Source organism: Aplysia californica, unplaced genomic scaffold (genome assembly GCF_000002075.1).
Source record: "Aplysia californica isolate F4 #8 unplaced genomic scaffold, AplCal3.0 scaffold00355, whole genome shotgun sequence".
Lineage (NCBI taxonomy): Eukaryota > Metazoa > Mollusca > Gastropoda > Aplysiida > Aplysiidae > Aplysia > Aplysia californica.
Window position 1 is genome coordinate 715,096 of NW_004797625.1, and position 16,557 is coordinate 731,652.

The following is a 16,557-nucleotide window of genomic DNA, read 5'->3' on the forward strand; positions in this document are numbered from 1 at the left end:
AATAGTGAGGTGGCAACTTGGGCAGATCACGAAGAAACTGTTTAAGTACCTTTGATGCTGTAGTCTCATCCCTAACCCTTTTTCTCTGAACTGGAACCTCACCCTGTGCTACACCCAACCCACATGTGAGAACAATGTGAACACACTAGTAAAAAAGTACAGGATTTAAGAAGAAAGCCGTGCACACTTTTACTCTGGCCCCATTCACTCGCAGATGGTACTTCATGGACCACGATCTTCTGCTTTCTCTCTCCTTTTTCTCCACAGGCTCGACACAGTCAACCAACCCTTTACAAAAGCAGCCTTTTCTGATTTTACATTTATTTATAATCAAACGCCTCCTTCAGAGCAAAACGTTATCGCCGTGATCCACAATGGCGGGCTACCTAAACGAATTAGACGGTTAGAATTCTTCAGTCACGGAAGCCAGTCGGAATATACGGTTAGAATTTCTCTTTAAAACAAGACTTTTGTTTGTCAAAATTGTTCTAAATTTTAATAGGACGTAGCCATTCATCATGTCGATCTATTTTAAGGAAAAAATAATTTTATTTATAATCAAACGCCTCCTTCAGAACAAAACGTTATCGCCGTGATCCACAATGGCGGGCTACCTAAACGAATTAGACGGTTAGAATTCTTCAGTCACGAAGCCAGTGGGAATATACGGTTAGAATTTCTCTTTAAAACAATAATTTTGTTTGTCAAAATTGTTCTAGATTTTAATAGGACGTAGCCATTCGTCATGTCGATCTATTTTCAGGAAAAAAGAATTTTATTTATAATTAAACGCCTCCTTCAGAGCAAAACGTTATCGCCGTGATCCACAATGGCGGACTACCTAAACGAATTAGACGGTTAGAATTCTTCAGTCACGGAAGTCAGTCGGAATATACGGTTAGAATTTCTCTTTTAAACAAGACTTTTGTTTGTCAAAATTGTTCTAGATTTTAATAGGACATAGCCATTATTATGTCGATCTATTTTAAGGAAAAAAGCAATTCGAGAAAATTTCGAGTTAGACGGTTAGAATTCTCTGCCGACGGTATCCATGTTAAAATAAAGGTCATAATATAAAGTTGACTTCCGGGTCAAGCGTTTCTACCGAAAATCGGAAGTTTTGATTCAGTTTTGAAACACGATTTCGAAGTTTATGTGACATTGTTTTATCGCGAAGCCCAAATTATGGCCCAGACACCAGTCTTAGTACTTTTACACAACAAATGTATCATTATTTTGCTCACTAAAGAAGTGTAGGACTCTTCTTTATAATATTGATACTACTGGACTCAAATTGCCAGTGCACTGTTATTGCGAAATCAATATTTTTGAGTGCTTGATCTAGGCCTAGATCTAAATAGTCAAAATATTTTTTTCTCCCCAAAATCACTACTTTTTGGTGAATTTACTCAAAAAGTACCACCCAAGACATGCATAGGTTTGTTCCAAATGCAATTCTGAATAATTCCATATAAGATACAAGTGGGGTTTTTTCTGTTTGGGATCCTTTTTTCAAAATTATTTAAAAATTATTTTTTTTTACACTATCGGAGGTTATGATCCAAATGTACAAATATTATGGAATGTATGTAAATAACTGCTCATTTTTCAATATTTTCCTGTTCTATATACAGTTATGGTTATTTTGATGTATAATTTGACTAGGTGCAAACATATTTTTTGAGTTTCATCTAAGATTATAATTTTTTTGTTTTCAAATTTTATCCGCAGCCAATCACAATTGTGTTGCATAATCGCCTCTTACAGGAACCAAAGTTGAAAAATACTCAAATAAACAAAACAGATGTATTCTACAAACCATACTGAAAATGTTGGTATATAATACGTTGATATTTATTTGAATTTATGGCCCCCAAGACCTGTGAATGCGCACTAGTCATCATCTCATTTCGCCCTCCCGATAAAAATTCGTCCACAAGCCGAAAATAATACGTAGCGAATGAGTTAAAGATGTAAAAACAGAATACATTTTTTTTAAGTGATTTAAATCACTAAGTTTTATTGATTTTAATTTTTTTTTTTAATCAACTGATTTAAATCGACCTGATTTAAATCAACCCAACCCTGGTTTTCAAATTATGAAAAAAAAGTAAATTGAGAACAAGCAGACTTTTAAGCATGATTCTATTATATATGTTCTAAACTACTTTTAGAAACCTTATATCTGTTTAATAAAACCAAGGAAAGGAATTCTGAATGTTTAAATATGTGAAAACTGAATACATTTTTTTGAAAAGTGATTTAAATCACTGATTTTATTTTTAAAATCAAGTTGATTAAAAATTTTAAAAATCAACTGATTTAAATCAACCCAGCGCTGATTTCAATTATGGAAAAAAAAGTAAATTGAATACTGTACTGTATTAAAGACGAATCTTTTGGCTATTCTCACCCGGTGTCCGTTCACTGTTATAGCCTAGATCTAGGCTAACCAATTTTGCGTTCACCCTAAACCACAGAATTCTACACTGTGATAACAGAAAAATTGTAGAATTCTGTGCCGTGAACAAACGTTCCATTACTACTGTTAGCCTACTAAAAAAGCGTACAATTTTGTCTGTGGGCAGTGGAGGGAGAGGAGTAGCGCGAGAACTTCCGGGCAAAACAAAATGGCGACCCGCGTAGTTCGGCTCGATTCGAAAAGTTAAATAGCTGTAGCATCTTTGTAGACGACCAAATTAATTTACTTTTGTGTTTTAACATCATTTTTTTACTTTCTTTTGGTCAATTTGATCGTCCACACCGATAGACAGTATTCAGAAAGAGAGAAGAGAGAGAGAAGAGGGGAGGAGTAGATCTTGCGAGAACTTCCGGGCAAAACAAAATGGCGACCCCCGCGTTCGGCTCGATTCGAAAAGTGAAATAGCCATAGCATCTTTGTAGACGATCAAATTAGCTTACTTTTGTGCTATAACGTAATCTTTTCTTTGCTTTTATCCATTTGATCATCCACATCGATAAAAAGTATTCCGAAATTAGGAAAAACAGGTCTTGTTTCACACCGGATGAGGATAGCCTGCGGTGGCAAGTCTCACCCGGGGTGAGAGGTCGATTGTATTTCTATTCTCACCCCGGGTGAGAATAGCCACTTCCATTATTTTACAGTGACAGGGGGGGGGGGGAAGCAGACTTTTAAGCATGATTATATTAGTCTACTAAACCTTATATCTGTTTTATGAAACCAAGGAAAGGAATTCTGAATGTTGAAATGTGTAAAAACTGAATAAAAATAGATTTTTTTTAAAGTGATTTAAATCACTGATTTTTTTTTTTTAAATCAAGTTGATTTAAATTTTAAAAATCAACTGATTTAAATCAGCCCAACCCTGGGAGTAACTAATCGTCTTATCAGCTTATGAGAGGGGGTTTATTCATGTGTTCGTAATACTTTATAAATATAGAAAGCTATCAAAGAGAGAGCGTTATTTTCATCATCGATTAACACACTCCTGCGGTATTCATGGTGAAAACACTCTTGCTGATATAATGCCCAGCAGTTACACCCTGCTCAGAAAAATTCGATTGAAAGTCAGATGGGTAGGCCACTTTACTTTAATGCTTAACACTCACTTTCCCAAAAAAATATTCCTCTGCAAAGTTGAGTGTCAGAACTCTCAATGAAAAAAACAGTGTGTTGTGACTTACCTGGTGACATAGGTTGCCTATATATTTTAACCCCGTGGACCATGTGGAAGTGTATCGAAATGACCTGTGTAATCTTTTCTGTAAGAGCTTTGCACTTTTTCAAAATTTTGAGTTACCTTTGAGTGTTTAAAGTCTAATTAGTTTAGTATGCACCTTTGACCAAGCCTTTTCGAGGACACCTCCTTTAAATTACGACAACAATGAATATGAGATTCTAAACTCATTGTTATGATTTTTTCAGAAGGTAATTTTACAGCATTGATTATTTGTGTGAAATCTTTTAGGAGTCTCTTGGTGACAAAGTTCACCAGTTGATGGAATGGAACAACAAAAAGTCTATAATTCGGCTCAATGGGGACAAGTTCAAGCAGTATGTACGGACAGCCCCTCGTAACTATTCTGTGGTGGTTATGCTGACAGCCCTTCAACCCCAAAGAGGCTGCTCTGTTTGCAGGTTTGTGTTAACTTTGACTGTCTGTTGTTACTGTTGTGAGTTTGCAGCCAGTTAAATACAAAGTGTTACTACAGCATTTTTAAATGGAATGTTACTTTTGGAATACTTGTATGAAGCGTTGGTATTACTGTTATTTTTTAAGTACCAGGCACGTTTAGGTATGGTCGAACCTGATTTAATGGCTACCTGTCCAAGACAATCACCTGTACAATTGGGCAACCCCCCCCCCCATGGTTTTTTTTCCTCTGTGTAATGACTGTTTATGAAACTGTCGAAGAGGACCACCAGTCAAAGATACCTGATTTTTCCTCTACAACGGGTTGTTGTCATGGACAGATTTCACTTATATATTTATTTTTCTCATTGAATGTGGTGAGTGACCAATGGCTCTACATTTCTGCTTGATTTTCCTTTTTGCTGAAGAATAGCACAAAGCAAGATGTATAGTGGGGAATTAAAAATAATACTTATAAGTTATAACTTATAGAAAGGAAAACAGGGGTCTAAATATAAATTATAAGTGGCAATTTTTTACCATTTATTGCTTGTCTATTTGAGTAGACTAACTGATAAGTTTGTTTAAGGGGTTATAACATCCATTCACATAAATATCTAGTCCTTTAAACAAAGGAATTCAGTATTCTTCAAGTATGACATCATTTGTTTTTTTTTAAAGTTTATTGACTTTTCATTTGTCTTTCTTTTGTTTTGTTATTGTGTTAAATTTTCAGCCACTATTGTGTGTCTTTGAGCATGAACTAATGTTCCTAGTTCAACCAGCACTTCTCTTCAACTATTGGCAAAAGTGTCCTGAGATTGTTGGCACTCCTTTCTGGAATCAACAAATTTCCTTAGAGATGTAAATTCTTGAGCTAATGACATGACACATGTGAAGTTTATAGTACAAATTGGCGTGTTGCACGTCAGCAGGAGGTGCAACCTTTCCACTTGTAGAATAAGTCAAGACAAACATCTGTGCTCATGTAAATATTGATATTATATTTACTTGGATGCATTGTTCTGCTCTCTTTCCTTTCTTCTACCTCTTTTACTCCTGTCAAGTGCCCCACCTTCAAAATGACTTTATATATATGCATCTTATAGGGTATTCAAACTAACTCTAGAAAAGCAAACAAAACCCAAATAATGTGGATATAATAACTTTATTTTTATTTACAGACAAGCCAATGATGAGTATCAGATTCTGGCCAACTCGTGGCGGTACTCACAGCACTACTCCAACAAGCTTTTCTTCACGCTTGTTGATTATGATGAGGGTTCTGATATATTTCAAAGTGTGAGTCCAAATGTGGTATTGTGGTTTTAGTTACTCTGATTGATCTTTTATAGTATTTTTGAACCTACAGTACTTAAAAGTTGTAAGTTATCACACCAGTGCTCAAATTGCCTGACCTCAGAGATTGTTTAATCTAGTTTTGTTTTTATTATTATTATTATAAATTACATCAGATGAAAGGATGACGAACAAGCACTTAAACTTTAAATGACAAGAACGGTTCCTCGAGGGAACCCCATGTCCATCTAAACTACCCTTTGAACGGAATCATTGCTTAAAGTCCATAAACGTTCTTTCTTCGGTCCCCTGTTAGGAACTATGTAACACCTTTGTTTCAATGGCCTTCTCTATAATGACTTCAGCATTCCTTTGATAGCTTCTTTAAAAATGCCTGTGAAGTACAGCTAAAGCAGAAAGCTATCCTCTGCAGTTTAAAAGTGAGTTGAAAGACTCAGGCCCAACAACTGTTGATCTACAATTGCAGGCATATCTCTTCATTCATTTCCTTAATGTCGAGACACAAGAATGTCACAAAAATATTTCTTACAAATTGCTAAGAAGTCTATTGCCTTACTTGTAGACATTTCAAAAGCTTCCAATAATACTGTTCCAGTATTCCTTTCTCATTAAAACTGCAAATGAAATTGACACTGTACCTGTTGCAGTGACAGAATCCAGACATTTCTTTATGAAGTCACTTGTCACTTTCTCATTTTCAAAATTCAAATTCTTCATTTTTATTCGTGCTATTCAACAGTAGCTAGAACTTCATGGAATGGCAACAAGGCTATGAAATCGAATAACCTTTTTCTTTGATTTTCAGATGAAGCTGAACACTGCCCCAGTGTTCATGCATTTCCCTTCTAAGGGAAAACCAAAGAAGGGAGACACACTAGATATTCACAGGTAAGTTCATACTAAACACCTGCCTAAGGGGAAAGACATGAATATTATTTAGTTTAGTATGAGTTTTATGGCTATCGCAACTGCCTAAAGACATGAATAGCCATTGATATTATGTATAAAAAGAGAACTATGCATTGTTTAGAAAACTATTGAGCTGGGAGTAGTGTAAAGGTTTATTTTTTAACCATGAGAAAACAATTTGAATAATAGCTCAAAGAGGGTTGTGCTGTTTTTGTCTCTTGTTTTGAAAGCAATCTCTCTCTCTCTCTCTCTCTCTTTTGCTCAAGTACAGACACTGGTGATCATAGCTCTCCACCTAGTCTTTTTTTTAAGATGTCCTCAGAAATGTTGCAGTGTCCTGGCTGTTTCCAGCCGCCGAAGAAAAGATGCGATGCTCATTTCTGTCAGCTTTGAGAGTTTTGCTATGAAATTCTGTTTATAACCTAAACTTTTTTTCTGATTTTCATTTTACAGAGTTGGTTTTGCTGCTGAACAATTAGCTAAATGGGTTGGAGAAAGGACTGATGTCCAGGTAAGGTTTTATTGAAGAAAGCTCTGTGTGAAACTTTCTGTTATTGATTTACTGTTATACTTGGTTGTGTTGCCAAGTGATATTCAGTTATGTTCTGTTTAAATGGAAATTGGGGAAGGTGCAGCTGAAAAATTAGTTGTTGTTTGTTTTTTTTCGCTACTCAATCAATATCCATATTTTCACTTTTTTGTCAAGTGCCTTTCTTAATCTTGAGTATATGGAAGCCCTTTAGCGCACTCTTCCTTATTAATGTTTTTCAGTTAAATCCATATAGAAATGTGTTTTTAAATGGATATAAAAGATGCTGAGCCAAAACATATAAATTCAATAAAAGTGGTTAAACTGACAGGAAAATGCTGTTTTCTTCTATATCATTATTTTGATGAGCGCCTGATTTCCCCATGATGCCTAGTGTGTGGTCCCTTTTCCACATCATCTGACCGATAACAAAATGCTTACTTGATTTACCTACATGACTATTGTAGTTTTATTTTTGTTCTTGGCTAATGATCAAAGGGCAAAAGCTCATAAATTTCTAGATGACTGATGTCCACCACGTTTTTTGTTGTTTTTTTTAGATTCGAGTGTTCCGCCCACCAAACTACTCTGGCACAGTGGCTCTGGCCCTACTCTTTGCTACGATTGGTGGCCTGCTGTACTTCAAGAGGAACAACCTGGAATTCTTGTATAACAAAACCTCCTGGGGAATTATAGCTCTTGTGAGTTATTTCATAGCTTTCATTGTTTGTTTTACTAAAACAAATGCTTTTTATTTGGATTTCTATTTTGCAAGTAAGCTGTTGATATTATGTATTGGGCCCAGAAAGCAAAATTTCACTGGAGAGTTAAAAACTGATTTATTCTTTTAACAGTTATGAGTACATCATGCCTTTTTACTTTCTTTTTTTTTTTTTCAACTTTTAGAATTTGAATTTTGACATAATATTTCTTGAGCACATGTAACTGATACCACAGATTAAGATACTGCAATAAAAAAATGTTTTTCTCAACATTTTGGGCCAAGTACAGCTGGCTGACAATTCTCTCTTACTATATGTTCAAATGTATCTAATGCCAGAATTGTGTCAGGTACTGTAATTTACCCCAATGAGAGGATTTTCCCTCTCTGAACCTTGTCAAGTTTCTTCCAGGATTGTGTTGAGGTTTTTTTAAAGTAAAAAAGTAGTAGATGTTTTACACTGTTTCACCCAATGTATACCTCAAAGGACAGGGCAGGTAAGTTCAGTTGTTTTTTTTCTTTATTGTAAATCGTCAGTTCTGTCAGTCTTTCGTCTTTCTTTTTCCCTGCGATGATGATATTGTGCTATTATTCCTCTTTATTTATTGGAAAAAAAAAATTTGAATAATAGTTTTTCCCCCTTTATGACAGGCTGTGATATTTGCCATGACCTCCGGACAGATGTGGAACCACATCCGAGGACCACCTGTGATGCACAGGAACCCAAACACCGGCCAGATGGTAGGCAACATTACTACTTCCTCAGGGTTGAAACTGAACCTTGATCAGTGTGTTATAGCAATAATAGTTGTAATAACTGCATTTATATAGTGCGTATCCATGCTTTACAACATGCTCTACTCTATGTATGAGCTTTACATCTATCATTACCCCCAGCAGACCCAAGAACAGGACTCAATTTCTAATTACCTTTTTCTCCTGGGTACGGTTGTGAATTCTTTGAATTTGATTTGAGCTTTTGAATGGAGGGAAAATCTAGATTGTTGTAAAACACATTTCCTTTTTTTTTTCCTCCAGCACTACATTCATGGGAGCAGCCAAGGCCAGTTCATCATGGAGACCTACATCGTGATGTTGCTGAGTATCCTTGACCTCTGTGCTCCTTAGAAGTAGCAACATTATTTATACAATTGTGTTTTTTTTTCCTCTGTGGCTGGGGGGGGCTCTCGTGGCCTAGAGGTTAAGGTGTTGGCCTTTCATTCAAAGGTCGCGGGTTCGAATCCGGGTTGCGACCGAAAAGTTTTCTTCTCTAAAATTGTCTCCTTTCACCTCATTTCCTGCTCTTCAGCAATGTTCTGTCGTCTGCTTTCGTCTCCTCTTTCTACCCCCCCCCCCCCCCTCCTCTGGGCTCCTGACTCTTTCTGCAGCCTTTCTATTGCTACTCCATTGCTCCTTCTTACTGCTGTCTTTCTGCCACACCCCTGATCTTCTGGTAGGAAAAATCTACACCTAACCTTCTCGGACAAGGGCGAAAAATCTCGGAGGGCGCATGTGCAAGTTGCGCACGTTGAAGATCCCTTGGTGGTCTAAAATCGATAAGAGTAGGCTTCGGCCACCACCTGGACAAAATTCAAAATTTCCTACCAACCTAAAAAGTTCAATGTGTCCCGCGTGCTCATATGACCTTATGCAGTTGCAAGTGCTGTAAAACACTTATCAAAGAAAATTTTTTAAAATTCTGTTGCTGGCCTCCTCCAGAGGGTTCTTTGATACAGGTCGCCATGCGGGCACTCAAATAATGCGTACCAGTACCATATGTCATCAGGACTGACACCATATCTCAGGCACGAATCGTCTGGGGTAGAGCCTATCCTGTTATACAGTTGTCACTGCCTACAATCATGATGTTCGGGAGGGAAAAGAATGTGAAGCGAATAGGATTACAGCTAGATTACAGCCAGGAACAACCAATTGTTTCAGTGTGTCAAAATAGACGTACAGTCGGACACAGATAACTCAAACACATCGGAGATTGACATATGTGTTGGACAGATCCTTAATTCAGGTTAACTGACAGCAAAAATTTAAGGTATCAGGAAATGGCAAATTGTAAGAGCTATATATCCATGATTTTGAGTTATCCGTATTCGTGTTATTTGTGCCCAACTGTATATGTGACGCGGCATGGTAGAATCAGGTGCCCGTCAAATTTTGGACATATGGAGTTATTGGGGTAGTCTTATTTGCCTTGCTTTTGATAGAAAAAAAGCAAGCTGTCTATCATGAATAGAAGTTGAGATATTTGCAATGAAAGAAGCTGGGTGTTGTGTGGTGTCAGAGGTAAAATTATAAAGAAAATGGCCACGAGAGTTTGGTAACTCCCACAGTTGTGGTATCCTTGAAAATTGGAAGTGTACATTTTGTGTGCCTTGGTCAATGATTTTCAGTAAAATTCACACAGAAATGTATTGTTTGATGAATATAAGAGGCATTGTGCCCAATTTTAAAATTTGATAAAAAATTGCCCTACGGGTGGAAAAATGGATTTCTTCGATTTCATTATTCTGACAAGCACCTGATTTTTCTGCCCCCGTGGTTTTATGCACCCCGCATAATTCAAAATCTGATCATTTTTTGCCTAATTTCTGATTATTTTCCTTTATTAAATTCTTTGTTAAAATCCGCATAATTTCACATTTTTGGGCTCAGTTTGCATAATTTCAGAATTTTTCTTCCATAAAACGACGGGGACTGCACAATGCTACACTTAAATCATGTATATTCAAAATCTAGCTCTCAAAGAGTTTGTCCTTAACCGAGTCTCCACCTAGACACGGCTGTGGTGGTAGGCTTCATCATGCTGAATGAGGCTCAGAGCATGAAGGGGGATCCAAGCAAGAAAAGGAGTAAGTTATTGCTGTTATTTTTGTTGCCGTTGGTGGTTGAAAGGCACCCGAATGTGGTGGTCTTCTCCTTGAGGAAGGAATATTGCATTATGTATTGTAAAAGTGAAATTAAATGCTTTTACAGTGGGTGTCGCATTCAACGAGAAATCGGCTCCAATGAGGCAATCCTTAATCCCCTGTTTTTTCCTCTATATCTCTTTGTAAATGTACATTAGCTCCAACGAGGTTGCACACAGACCGATCGCTTTCAATGAGGTCGCGATAACCAAATAAAGGCTATAAGCAGCCCCGAAAGCGAAGAATTTTTCTCCTTTCTCTCCATCACACGCGAAGCACAAGGCCCATCCTCCATTCCTAACACATTGTATTGCTAGATCTAGTGTGCCTCCTAATCCTAATATGGGCCCCAAAGCCAAGTGGCCCTCATCAGAAAATCCAAGCTCCCGCCTTTACTTTATGTAGGTATCTAGGCCTTGATGTGAGAGGGTATGTTTCGGCAAGAGACGTGTTCAGAATTTTAGAAAAAAATAATAATACATAAATGACGGTCAGAACACAGCTAAAACACGCGCACTCTGATGCGGCTTGAGATTTTCGGCATCAGGGGGTACAACTGTTTTAATTACTGATATTGGTACATCGTGTAATATAATAACTTGTCTCCTTTCTTTTCTTTAGCCTAAGTCACATTCAACGAGAGGTCGGATATAACGAGGACGACAAGCCGATCCCGGCAACCTCATTGAATGCGACTTCCACTGTATTATGCCTGGAAAAATAAAGATGACTTTTCTCTCCGCTGATATTTTGGAACTCTCAGCCTAATGCCATCAGTGACATGAAAGAAAAATATTTAGTTTTTTTGTGTTCAGATTAACATCATTCTTGAAATACAACTCACAGACTTGCCACTCATCCCGATTTAGTCGGGATATCCCGATTTTTTGCCTCAAATCTCAAGCATCCCGATTTCGATCGCGTGTATCCTGATTTTTTTATCCCAGTCTGCTGTTGTGCCGGATTTTTCTAAAAACTTACTCTGCCTTCTCCTTTTTAGCGGGAAGCACCCGTTGAACTTTTTGTCTGTAGGAGCTCTGAGCACTATTTCCTGAAATATCGATGCCGCATTTAGTAGTTGACTCCCCCCCCCCCCCCCCCCCCCCCGTTGTGTGTGATCTTTGCCCGCACTCAGAATTCTCAGATGATAGCCTGGTAACTGTTACAATTTGGGACATACAAATAATCGATAATATTCGTAGTTCTGCTTTTACTTTCAAAACAAGCCTTGTCCGAGGTCTGGTAACTACGCGTTCACACCAAACACTCGGACGAGGGACATTCTTTCTAACCCTTACACAACTACATGTAACTGCGCTGACAAGACTAACATACGGCTGTTGTTGTAGCTTTAGTCTGAACTCAAGATGAGTAATAAGAGATTAGTTGGTACATTTGGTCGGTCGGCCGCCGTCGTTATCCTAGAAGTAGAACGACTGTCGCTCATCCGAGTGTTTTGTGTGAACGCGCAGTTAGTCGAACTCGTTCATAAAATTGTTTCAATTGCGCATTGGCATAACGTGACCAGACATCGCCGTGTGAATTCTGCGTGTCGGAGACCGTCCGTTGACGGGGTCAACTTAAGTTCATGTATTTCGGGACTTATTGGTGGGGGTGAGGGGGGGGGGGGTGTATAGACACTTGGACTAGGAGTGCTTGACGTGATGGAATAGGATTTACAAAAAATAATGATAACTTGCACGCACACACACACACACACACCCAAACAAAGACACACAGACGGCATTTAGACCCAGTTATCTATGGACACCCCTGGAAAAATTTTAAGTCAGCTTTGACAGTCACCTTGGTGATTTGCTTTTGGTCCCGATTTTTTTCATCAAATCCCGATTTTTTCTCCCTGAGATCCTGATTTTGAGGTTTCATAGAGTGGCAGGTCTGAACTCACTGCAACAAAATGATGCCACCTCAGCAAAACTGGTTCAGTCTCGCCCAACTAAAGTATGAGTATTTCATTGCTAAGTTTTTTAACAATATTAATTGCTTATTCCTCAGTTCTGTCCCTAGTGGGCCTTGGCTGTGTCACCATCTTTTTCAGTCTGCTGCTGTCGGTGTTCAGGTCCAAGTACCAAGGATATCCCTACAGGTATGGCAAAGAGACTTATAGTTATGATAAACAGCATTCTTTTTCTTTCTAAAGGTTTCTTATCTTCAGAGGTGAAGGTTAATCAGAAATTTAAAGACTTTTGAATGCTGCATACATGAAGTGCAGGTCAGGAAACATTGCCAGACATAACAAATTGACCATGTTAGAAGGGACTTGAGAACTGTTTATTTTGCCTAATAAAGCTTAATCTCTTTCACTCTACTTGTGTCTTTTGATGCTTTAATTAGTGTCGTCTGTGGCTTGATGGTTAGACTACGGGACTCGATATCGTGAGATTGCAGGTTTGGGGGGTTCGAGCCTCAGTTGTGTCCTTGGGAAAGGCACTTTACACAAATTCCCCACTTACCTCAGTCCTTTAGGAGATGGACGTTAAACTCGGAGGTCCCACCTCTTAAATAACTAACGATGTTGATAGGGATGTTAAACCTACACGATTTCACCATTTTATGCTTTAATTCAAATTTAACTATTAATGTGTGTGAAGTCTCGATTGGCCAGCTGTGAGCAAGTTTGAAATAAGCCTTTTGAACGTTTCTTAATTCTGTTCCTTTCAAAAAAGCTTCCTGGTTCTGCAGATTTCATAAAAAACATAAAATTTACACATTGTATAAAGACCCTCTTTAAAAAAAAACAAAAAAAACAGGTGTTGTTTCAATCTTTTCCAATTTCAACCCTGCTGAGCAAATACCATATGGTACAATGTAACAATTCACTCTTCATTTCACTTTTACTTTTGAATACATCATTTATTCAATGTGTGAACTCTGGGTTGTCCTGATTTCTGAAGAAATACCGTAGCCAATACTGTTTTTATACACTTGTGACAGGATATCACTTTTGTATGGAATAGTTGTTTGTTAAGTGTAAATAGAAAGATGAGTTCTGCAAGTGTGAATTCTGGTTTGGTCTAAACTCTTATCTCATGGTGACTCAGCTGATTTGATTCATGATTTGCGCCCTGTGATTGAGTATTTTGGGATATCTCAAAAGAAGGTGGTAGCAAGCAGGGTTTTTTAAGTTTTTTCAAACTATTTTGACTTATCATCAGTATTTCCAGTAGTCGAGCAGTATCTTTTTATAAGGAAACTGCCATCCTCATGTGGTCAGTGGGATCTTTATAGGCATTCCCATGTAGTTTTACATGAATATCAGATGACTCATGTCTCTCTTTATGATTTTTATCAGTTGTGTGAATGTTGTACAATTGAAGATAATGTAAACGCTTTAACTTTTTAACATATTTTGTTTGTTTTCCTCAGCTTTTTATTCAAGTAGTCGTGTGTACAAGCAAGATTGTTTCATCGTCTTTACAAGTACCTTACGTTGAGTGCTACAACATCTAACTTTACTGCATTATGTACGCAAACATCTGTAATGAAGTCTCCATCGTAAAGTGAAAAGTCACAAGATGCAAGGTTGGCTAGTTGCCGGTGAAACTGAAGTTCTGTTTTTTGCTTTTGTAATTGTAAGTTTATGTTTGTCTAACTGATTATCAATTGTTTTAATTTTATGACATGATGGGGTATAAGACCGAAAGGAGGAGGAGCGATTCAAAACAGTGTCACAATTTTTCCTTCATTGTTGAAAAAAATGTATCCAAGGATGTGGAAACGCACTATGTGATAGTTGTAGACAGATATATGTGAATGATGTGTTATGTGTCGTGTCATTGTATCAGCATGACCTTTGTGCTCAGTGTTGAAAGTTGTGATATGTAAGTATACCGCAGTATCCAAAGTGGGAAGCATTAAATCAACTACCAATTTCTGGAAGGGGGGGGGGGGTTGTTCTTTGAAGAAAAACATTTTTAATGTTCATTGCATTAACATGATGGGAATACTCAACATGGATTATACAAAGAGGAATGTCCTAGAGAATCTGTTGGCTGTAAAAACCAAACCATACAGTGTCACTGTCAAATCAGAATATTATTTTTGACAATCAGAAGAAAGTTCTTTTTATGATTTGTGCATCATCATGGGCCTACAACAGTTTGTGTTTCTGGACAGTGCTTATTGACTATCGACTGCTTACACAAAATTACATTAGGATTGACTGATTGACCAAAAGTGAAGGCGTGTCACTCTTAATTGCTTAATTGTTGTGTGTGAAGTTTTGTTTTCTTTGGTGGCTGTACTTGGTACCGTATCTCAAATGTAGATGTTTTTATTGCTCAGGTTTTCATCTATCTTCTTTTAGATTCATTCAATCTTATGTTGCCATGTTCTCTGCTACAATTAAGCAGTTATCTACTCTACTTTTTCGTCACTCTGACACAGATCCTAAAATCCAGATTTCCCACAACTCTTTTGGCCCTTTTGAATTAAGGCAGATCTTTATAATTATACCAGCATGAATGTTGTTTTAATCTGTGAGACTGAGATGTTTTTTCAGATGAATGCTTGAGCATTCTTTGTGATTACAATGTTTTTGAAAGACATGTATAATCAAAAGAAAATGAGTAAGAGTCATCAAAAGGTTTGCTTTACTGGAAGGACCAATCTCAATATGTTTGCGAATGTATTTTTTTCTTGCCATAGTGCTTTACAAGATTGTTCGTTTGGAGAATGGGTTTGCAAATGTGTTTAAATATTTGAAGTTGTTGTACTTTGAAGTATCAGTTGATAAGTGTTGATGTTTTATCCAGTTATTGTCCTTGTTCGAATGATTTCAAATTAAATTAGCAAGTGTTCATTCATTTCTTTCTTTTTTATGTTGCTGCTGTTATCCTCGTAATCTTTCAGTTTTTTGTGTGCTTACCTTTCATTGGTAAGATAACTTATTTTTAAAATATTTTGATTTATTGTTTTGGGTATTGATAATAAAGGGAAAAACTGTTTGAGTGTTCTTTCCTTCATGTGTGATTGTTAATGCTCAGCTTCAGCGGTTTCTAAAGTTTTTGGTGTGAAAGACTGATGGCCTTACAGCTTCACAACTTAACAGACAGCATTGTACACAGCTCAAGCTCTTCTCCAAGTGCTTGGTAAAGTTCTTAATCGCTTTTGAGAAAGTATTAATTAAATTAATATTATAAATCTTTTCAAAATCTTGTTCAGAATATTAAACTTAAAGCAGAGTATGGAGCTTACATCGCAGTAAGATTTTAAAATAATAACGGTTTAAATTTACCTAATTTTCAAAGGAAAATTCTATCCAAATAAGTAAGATCGCATAAAGATTTTTTTTTTGTCTCTGTAAAAAATGTGAGGCATCGTGGTGAAATCAGGTACTCCTCAGACTTTTTTTTTTTCAAATTTTCTTTTATATTTGGCACCGTTTATGACCTTTGAAAAATACATTCTGTGTGGATGTCACTGATCAAAGGCACACAAAAAATGTTAATTTGCAGTTTCCAAGGACACTCAAGCTATGTTGGTGGCCATTTTCTCACTAACTTTTCCTCTAAAACTAGGCGACCCCCACCTCATTCAATCACAAACATCTCGACATCTATTCAATTTCAAGATAGATGGGTATTTTTTTTTCTTCTAAAGCAGTATAAATGAAGAAACTTGAAACCGATATAAATAACTCCATGTGCCCCATAATAGACAAGCGAGCGCTTGATTCCATGTCGTGACACAAATCATGTATCAGAAGTGCCCCCAATACCAAGATATTGAAAATTGAAGCTAAGTTACTCGCACTTGAGATCCATCTAATTCCTGACCCAATGTCTCCATCACAAAACTCAATGGGTAAGTTGGCATCATATTATGCCTTCAGCCACACCCTTCACTGAACTGTCAGCATGTGAGTGTGGTGAGGAAAATCTCCAGCAATGAAGGAAAAATAAGTCTGCATGGTCCTCAGCTTTTGTATTAAAAAAATCAATGAAGACACCAGCACGGACAACCCCAGTTCATTTTACAATGAACAGGGATGGGAATTTTCTGTAAATTTACAAAAAT

The 16,557-nt window shown here is 37.1% G+C and overlaps 1 protein-coding gene across 1 annotated transcript in view; it reads left to right on the forward strand.

Moving 5' to 3' along the window:
• LOC101853475 (tumor suppressor candidate 3) overlaps positions 1-15,485 on the forward strand; it is a 17,304-nt gene extending 1,819 nt beyond the window's left edge. The window contains exons 2-11 of the mRNA XM_005103029.3: positions 3,951-4,120; positions 5,300-5,417; positions 6,241-6,323; positions 6,798-6,855; positions 7,434-7,574; positions 8,246-8,335; positions 8,633-8,696; positions 10,387-10,461; positions 12,535-12,625; positions 13,906-15,485. Coding sequence (XP_005103086.2) covers positions 3,951-4,120; positions 5,300-5,417; positions 6,241-6,323; positions 6,798-6,855; positions 7,434-7,574; positions 8,246-8,335; positions 8,633-8,696; positions 10,387-10,461; positions 12,535-12,625; positions 13,906-13,921 — 906 coding nt within the window. The 3' untranslated portion in view covers positions 13,922-15,485. The remainder of the gene's footprint in view (positions 1-3,950; positions 4,121-5,299; positions 5,418-6,240; positions 6,324-6,797; positions 6,856-7,433; positions 7,575-8,245; positions 8,336-8,632; positions 8,697-10,386; positions 10,462-12,534; positions 12,626-13,905) is intronic.
• The last annotated feature ends 1,072 nt before the right edge of the window (positions 15,486-16,557 follow it).